This window comes from Metarhizium robertsii (assembly GCF_000187425.2).
Source record: "Metarhizium robertsii ARSEF 23 chromosome Unknown MAA_Scf_1, whole genome shotgun sequence".
In the NCBI taxonomy this organism is placed as follows: domain Eukaryota; kingdom Fungi; phylum Ascomycota; class Sordariomycetes; order Hypocreales; family Clavicipitaceae; genus Metarhizium; species Metarhizium robertsii.
The window spans coordinates 7,032,234-7,040,277 of NW_011942149.1; the positions used below are offsets into that span (position 1 = coordinate 7,032,234).

At 44.0% G+C, this 8,044-nt stretch overlaps 4 protein-coding genes across 4 annotated transcripts; 2 read left to right on the plus strand and 2 right to left on the minus strand.

Moving 5' to 3' along the window:
- Nucleotides 1-116: 116 nt before the first annotated feature.
- MAA_10743 (DNA mismatch repair protein) lies at nucleotides 117-1,466 on the minus strand (the record flags this gene model as incomplete). Its single annotated transcript, XM_011412461.1, has 1 exon — nucleotides 117-1,466. One exon carries the CDS (start codon nucleotides 1,464-1,466, stop codon nucleotides 117-119), a length of 1,350 nt encoding a protein of 449 aa, XP_011410763.1.
- A 426-nt stretch (nucleotides 1,467-1,892) lies between these two features.
- On the plus strand, nucleotides 1,893-2,444 carry MAA_08562 (uncharacterized protein; the record flags this gene model as incomplete). Its single annotated transcript, XM_007826560.1, has 3 exons — nucleotides 1,893-1,958; nucleotides 2,017-2,280; nucleotides 2,319-2,444. 3 exons carry the CDS (start codon nucleotides 1,893-1,895, stop codon nucleotides 2,442-2,444), a joined length of 456 nt encoding a protein of 151 aa, XP_007824751.1.
- A 1,263-nt stretch (nucleotides 2,445-3,707) lies between these two features.
- MAA_10744 (cytidylyltransferase family protein) lies at nucleotides 3,708-4,805 on the plus strand (the record flags this gene model as incomplete). Its single annotated transcript, XM_011412462.1, has 1 exon — nucleotides 3,708-4,805. One exon carries the CDS (start codon nucleotides 3,708-3,710, stop codon nucleotides 4,803-4,805), a length of 1,098 nt encoding a protein of 365 aa, XP_011410764.1.
- Nucleotides 4,806-6,166: 1,361 nt separating this feature from the next.
- On the minus strand, nucleotides 6,167-7,519 carry MAA_08561 (uncharacterized protein; the record flags this gene model as incomplete). Its single annotated transcript, XM_007826559.1, has 1 exon — nucleotides 6,167-7,519. The coding sequence occupies one exon, from the start codon at nucleotides 7,517-7,519 to the stop codon at nucleotides 6,167-6,169; it is 1,353 nt and encodes a 450-aa protein (XP_007824750.1).
- Between the last annotated feature and the right edge of the window lie 525 nt (nucleotides 7,520-8,044).

Genomic DNA, 8,044 nt, shown 5'->3' on the forward strand with positions numbered 1-8,044 from the left:
CGTGCCCTTGTACCGTCACAATTATAAGTGGCTCTACATGCGTCTGCATTATACTTGACATATGTAATCCCATTTGTGCTGAAAAATTTAGCACAAGTGTAACAAAGCCGTGTTACTCATTTATCAATCCATGCCAGTTTTACTCCCGCACTTGCGCTAATATCCCCTAGCTTCTTCTTTTGTTCACTAGATAAATCGCCAAAACCAAGCGGAATAGGCAGAGTAATCTGACGGAGATGGGGTCTCGAAGATAAAGCTCGACCCGCTAACTCGGACCTCACCGCATCTAGAACGGAGTCATCGTCCCATTCCCATTCCTCGTGATCGTCTAAATCTGCGGCCAAATCAAGGAATTCAAGATGTAAAGGGAGAGCATTTAAAAGTTTCTTACTCAAGGATGGCGAAAACCCCATCAAGAAGACCCAAGGGACGCATAGTCTTATAAGCTTACTAAAGCTAGAAATGCCGTCCAAGGAGGCTTGAATTTCTAACGAGGGAGGGTCGTAATCGCCGACTGATATCCTAGGGCGTGTTATGGCCCGGATCGTCAGGTCTGTAAGTGTATCTCGAACGTAGCTGAGCGCAGCAGCTGCCGTATCAAGTTCAACGACATCTTGACTAACGTTTTCATCGAGATCTGGCTGGTATAGCCAGTTCCAGTGTAGCTTCTGGAGTCCCCTAAGGACGGAGAGGACGGGGGCCAGTCGCGATTCTCGCAGCCTATACAGATCCAGGGACACTATTGACGACGGGGCGGGCGGATCTGACGGCCACGCAAATTGAGCTGGGTTGTCAATAGAAACGGACAGGTGCTCAACGTTGGGGAGGTAAAAGAAGGGAAGGACGTCGGCCGTGTTGGCGATATCGCGGTGGTGCCATTCTTTGGCTCTGTACTCGGACGTGACATGACGGAGCTGCGTAAAGGTAGGTAACTGGTATTCTTTTGGCTGGCAAAGAGCGCATCGAAGCACGCCTCCCCAAAGCCGGCTCTTGATGGTAAAGTTTGGACCGAGATACAAAGTCATTAAATTAGGCATGGATGCCAGGAGGGCAGCCACAATGGCATCCGCGGTGCCGAGTTGCAGCTCGCCTATCCAAGATTTGGCAAATGGCACCCCCGTAGACTGAATAAACTTGGTTGCCTTGTCCAGAAGAAGCGGGCTGGCAGGAAATGCGGGCGGTTCCCGGACTTCAGGGTGATTTTCGAACCCGTCTCCTTGGAGGCGCAGCGTGCGGACATGGCCAGCTAGGTCGGGTCTGTCAAGAATGGTTGGCAACAGCAACATAGCAGGCGGCGTGCTGCGTAAAGCCCAGGTGATCTCGATGGTTGAGTAGACGAGCGGTTCGGCCACGTTGCGCATATATTTATTGACCCTGCCCATGGAGAGCAAGTCTGTCAAGGGAAGCAAGCCTAGCAGAGAGATTATCAGCTCACTCGGCCAGTCTCCAAGTTGCACCACGGCCATCTTTTCAAAGTTTGTCGGACAATTGGCCGGATCTGTTGTGCACCGATTCATGAGGAGGAGGCACAGGGGCAGATGAAAATAAACCTGGAGGATTAGGGGAAGCAGAAACCAATAAAGAATAAAACGTTGGTAGGGTTCGTAGAATGGACGGATGTAACGTCTTTTAGCGCTACTTTTATACTTCCCAAGGTAGAGCGGCGTAGTTTATTATATGGAAGTTGAGTTTATATTAAAGGCTGCAAGGCGCGAGACTGCAACTTTAAAGCAGAGCGCAGCCGGATTATCTACTCGAAACCAAGCGTCGCGCATGAACCAAGCACCGCCATCAAAAGTCAATTCACCAGACACTGTTCACGGATCCACAAGGAGAATTCCGGCGTATTTAAGAGCCCGCAAGGCGGATCTGGAGCTCGAATTATCGCCATCATGAAGCTGAAGAGGCCGGGCCCCAATGGCGAGGAGTACATCATTCAACCCCCTTGCGGTGACGGTGTAGGTATATTCTCGACCCCTGAAACGCGTTTAGAACAGGTATTCACAGAAAGTATAGGACAACTGGGGCTGCAACAGATTGGTCAAGGACCTCAACGTGTTGACCGATGGCAAGGTTGCCGCCGACCTGGACACAACACCGTTCAACTGGAGGCAGCCAAAGGCGGTCGGAAAGGTTGCAGTCACGCAGTCACCCACGCCGGCTGATAATGAATCGGATCCAGGAGCTTCCGATCCAGGCCAGGTCAAGCCGCCGCCCAAGCATCCTTCTCAGAGTAAAAAGCCAGGCACATCCCACGATGAACAGGACCCAAGCATCCGAGTGCGAGACCTGGCAGGCCGGCTAGGCCACCTACCCAGGGAGACGGGGAGGACCATCCGGGGCAAGGTGGTGATGATGACGACAACCCTAGCACTGGCACCAAGCCCAAGCCTAAGCCCAAGCCAAAGGGTAATGGAAGGACACGTCGTCACTTTTACGCATAGAGGGCTCCCGCTCAGAATAGCACTGGACTGTGTCTACTTGGCCTGTATCTAGAATAGATGCGGAGGCATTAGAGAGAAGGACGTTTAGCGATGGAACTGTTTTAAGACAGTAGAATTTAATATTTGTCCACGTTTCGTTTCTAGAACGCACCTGCGCATAATGAAAAGTAATCTGGTAGTAAAGGTGATGGCGAATTCTATACTATAAGAACTGTTACAACCTAGTCAAGAAAAGTATAACATGTTATGATGACGCTTCATCATGTAACTTAAAAAATAGATTTCAAAAAACATTGCCCTTGTTTTGTCACCTGCGGATTTTACGCCAGACACGTCTTGCACAGAAAAGGCTGAATATATTTATAATATATTTAAATATATTACAAAATATTTAATTATATTATAAAATATAATACCAATTACATTTACATTTAATATACTTATAAATACTAGGGTTAAAATATACGGCTAAAAATCTAGTTGAGCTAAATATGCTATACTTTACTATATTCTCTTCAATTATACCTTTTACTTGTAGCACAAGTGGTGTGTTCAGTTCTATAGTTGATATTATAACAAGTAGCTATAAATATATATTCAATAAACTAGCTCCTTGATTTCTTCTACTTATCTATTCAAAGGAAGGCGGTTATTTTGCAGTTATCACTACTTAGCTGTTACAGCTATTCGCCATATCCGGCGACTTCCGCATCCGTTGACACCTGAATAAGACTCTACACTACAATTTTATTCTACGTCTAGCCAAAATATATCATGAGGTCTAAATGCAATTAATATATGGGATTGACATGGGAGCTGTTCGTGTTCGGGTGGGGGCAAGACATACGTAGTTACAGTCACACGGAAATGGCCTTGGTTACACAAGGGGTACAATCACGGGACCGAGGGCTAAGTCCCTCACCGACTTCTTGTATTTAAAGACGTCTTTGGTCAACGAGGCCTTAAGGAAAACCAAGGACCTTTCATACTCAATACTGTTATTAGATGAATTGAGCTATTTGCTCTAAGCCCTGTTGAGCCCTTGTCACAGGTACACTGGACCCGAATAAGCCTTTGCAAAGTTTCCTAGCCTGTCAATAATACATACAGTTCAACAATTCCCCAGAATAGAATGAATGCCTCTTCAGTGCGACGCTGAGCACGCGCGGCTATTTGGAGTGGCACAACGCAACAACTCTTTCACCATAACTTCCTACCATGGACGGCCAAGCCTACCCAAGCCTCAAACCCGATTGTGCAATCATGAATGACAACGGCGATAGGACGAATAGCGATTTAGCATGCTTTATATCGACTCTCAAACAGAGAGGAATTCAAGCAGAGCATGTCAATGGAGATGCTCTTCCGCTCGAAGCCATGATGCATGACACGGGAGCCGTGATTCCTGCAGCTGTGGTATCACCGCGGAGCGAATGGGGAGTTTGCCAAACTGTCAAGTTGCTCCAGGAGCTCAAGCTTTACGATGGATTCACCATTACAATCAAGAGTGGCGGCCATGGATACTTGCACCGGGATCCAAGCTCTCATCCCGTCATCCTACTGAACCTGGGAGCCATGACCAACCAATATATTTCGAATGGTACACTGGTGCTTGAGCCGGGCTGCTTGCTCGGTCAGGTCATGCACACTCTCGCCACGCACCACAAGGCAGTCCCCCACGGGGATTGCTTTGGTGTCGGAGTAGGTGGACATTTCACTACGGCTGGATGGGACTTAATGTTGACTCGGCGTTATGGACTCGGTTGTCAATCTGTCATCGGCGGACGTGTTGTCCTATGGGATGGATCTATCGTCAGCGTGGATGAGCACAGCCACCCAAGACTTTTATATGCGTTGCGTGGTGGTGCCGCAGCCGGAGCAGGAGTTGCCACCGAAATACGTTTGCGGTTGATTGATGAGCCAAAGGTGACCACGTGGTGCAACATTCGCCTCAACAAGGAGCAGGTGGCGGTCTGCGTGACATCTAGTCTCATGGACAAGACGCAAAATTTGCCTCTGGACATTTCGCCATCGTTCAAGTTTTACTACGAGTTGGATGACGCCGAGCCCGTCTGTGCGTTCCGCATTGCGAGCCTCCTGACGAAAGAGGAGACAATTGCCAGACTTCGGGAGCATCTGGGGGACCAGATTGCATCATGGGCGGCTGACCTTTCGCAATGGAACGAGAAACTCCTCATCAATTACCGATTGCAGGTCGCGTCGGAATTCTTGGCCGCCAATTTTGGAATGTTGGCAGAAGCCTCCTCTTTAGCAATGCTCAAGGACCCTCTAGTCTTCTGGAAGCCGGCCAATGCGGCTCATGAAATGACCAGGTCTCTTAGTGTGCAGACATCATCTTGAGTTGTCCCAGACTGTGAGGCCGTACTACCCAAGTTATACGATGCCTTCAAATCCGCAAAAGGCCATCCTGTCCACAACCGGATGTACGCGTTGGTTATTCTCGGAGCCGGAGCCATGTCAGAACTATCAGAGAAATGCTCCATGCCTTTGGGCAAAGTATTGATTCGTTTTGAATCGCATTGGGATAACGAGGAGGAACAGGGCGTGGACGCGGAGCTCAATGGTATACTGCAGACTCATGATCGAAGATGGCCCAAACCTGCTATTCTCAATAGATGTAGCTGACTAGGACAAGGCATAGCTCTAAATAACTATGACCCAGATTGACTGATTCAGTTTACTTCAATCAAGCTTCTTGGTATTAATGCATACCAAAGAGCTCAATGTTCAAACGCTAGAACTCTAGTAATTCGTTAAAGATTCGATTCGTGTTGCACGGACAGGGCCCAACAACTCGAAGCCCAACAAAGGATTTTCACCGATAAGGGGCCTGATAGTTGCACAGATAAGACAGAAAACCGGCTAAGAGCTGTAGGTATAAAGGTTCCCTTTAAGAAAGTATTATAATATATAAGAAAGTATTATAATATATAAGAAAGTATTATAATATATAAGAAAGTATTATAATATATAAGAAAGTATTATAATATATAAGAAAGTATTATAATATATAAGAAAGTATTATAATATATAAGAAAGTATTATAATATATAAGAAAGTATTATAATATATAAGAAAGTATTATAATATATAAGAAAGTATTATAATATATAAGAAAGTATTATAATATATAAGAAAGTATTATAATATATAAGAAAGTATTATAATATATAAGAAAGTATTATAATATATAAGAAAGTATTATAATATATAAGAAAGTATTATAATATATAAGAAAGTATTATAATATATAAGAAAGTATTATAATATATAAGAAAGTATTATAATATATAAGAAAGTATTATAATATATAAGAAAGTATTATAATATATAAGAAAGTATTATAATATATAAGAAAGTATTATAATATATAAGAAAGTATTATAATATATAAGAAAGTATTATAATATATAAGAAAGTATTATAATATATAAGAAAGTATTATAATATATAAGAAAGTATTATAATATATAAGAAAGTATTATAATATATAAGAAAGTATTATAATATATAAGAAAGTATTATAATATATAAGAAAGTATTATAATATATAAGAAAGTATTATAATATATAAGAAAGTATTATAATATTATTTTTATTTAAAGTTCTTTTTATAAATAATAAAAAATACTATAATTAATAATTCTTTATAACTAATATAAACTACTAGAAGAGTCTAGTAATAATAAAAGTATAATCGGCTATACAGGGCTATAAACAGACATATGGAATCGGTCTCTCATGCTTGGACGATGTTTTGGTGACCTCCATAGCCTGCTAGTCCGATTGTTCTTGGGCTCTGACAATGGTACCTCGGGGAGGTATTGCAGGCAGAGTTCGGGCGACTCCTTCGATACATCCCATGCCTTCCCAAACTTCCAAACTCTGGGCCGACTATTGAGACGAGTTCCACCAATATGGCGGATCCGGTCATTGGCCTTTGGGATGCGCCCGAATGCAGATATGGGAAAGAGCCAGAACCCATAGGCTGAAGCAAGTTCATCATCGTCTTCCTCGCAGGGTACCCCGTCGGCCATATACGCCTCCCGGCACCTATTCCATTCCTCCTTCTCTTCTCTGAGCGCAAAAAGTGCTTCCTCTCGGTCCGTCACCCGTGTATTGTTAACAGTAATCATATAACGATAATCGATACGATGATTTGGATACTCGATTTGCCAGTGCTCCAAGAGCCTGTACCAGCGGTACATCTGGTCTCGTGGATCCGCCAAGCCCAACAAAGTCTTGGTCAACTCTGCTTCAACTGACCTGGGATCCTGTGGCAACCTCTGAAATTTGGAGACAGAGGCTAGTATGGGTCTGGACCGATGTAACTGAGGCTTCAATCCGTACTTCTGAGCCAGACGACTATGAACACTACGTCCAAAGTGTCCATTGTAGCCGAAGATGACACGACGAAGTCTTGACAGAAGCTGACGTACAAGATGCTCGTCGCCCTCGATCGGCTGAAACAAAGGATCGTAGCATTCCGTAGCATGACCCCATACACTCCCTAGGTTGATGAGTCCGACATGCCGGGGATCATTAGCCAATAGCGTGTTGGCGAATCTGGGAAGAAATTTCAACCCATCAATATCCAAAAAGTCCAGCTCCGGATTGAAATAGAATGTACCTTCGGTCGGATATTCGCCCAGCTGCTTATAATAGCAAGGCACTTTAACACGATAGAAACCCATGGCACTTTGTCGCGACTCGGAGCAAACCCGGAAGAGCTTGCTTATTTCATGCCTGTTTCTCAAGACAACCAGGAAGCTATTCTCCCGGTCAAGGCGAGCACGGTGATGTGACCGAGCGTCCAGTTCTTGGATAATACGCGCATCTAGTTGAGCATAGTAGTCTGGTCGATTCTCGTCCAACAGGTCTTGAGGACTTCTTCCCAGCAAAAGTTCCACTCGAATAAAGCGTTCATGACAGAGTGATTGCGTCCATATCATAGAACGAATCTCCGGGGGAAGTTTTGTGAATTGCGGAAACGAACCGGTTCCTATTTCCACCGTGTTGATGATTTGCAGTGACTCTCCGGAGGAGGCACTCATATTGAGCATTGGCGTAGAGAACAATAATAGAGATTTTGCCCAAAATCAGCTTTAAGAATTGTAAAGGAATGGTAGATTCGGGTCAGAAGACCAGCCATCGCGCCTGTTATATAGTAAATCCAGGGTGCTTATGGAGCACAATTTCCATGTGTCAAGAGAAGACGCCTGCATCCATGACTGGCCTATTCTTGTGCTACTAGATGTCCTGGGTGCGTGACTAACACGCGTCGTCGAGATGAATGGAGCAGTGAAGAAGAGACGTCTGCATTTCTGATTGGCCTACATTTGTGCGACCAAATGCTCGGAGTGCCTGACCAGGAGGCGGCGTCGATATTACACAGAAAAGGCCTAACAGATCGTAAAGGCTAATAAAGGGGCTTTATACTAATATAAAACTTATTAATTATATAATTAAAATATATATTTAAGTAAAAATCCTAGGCTTAAATATTTCTTTTATATATATAAGATAATTACCTTTTTTTATATATATAAAATAATTATTTTTTTTTTTTTATAATAACT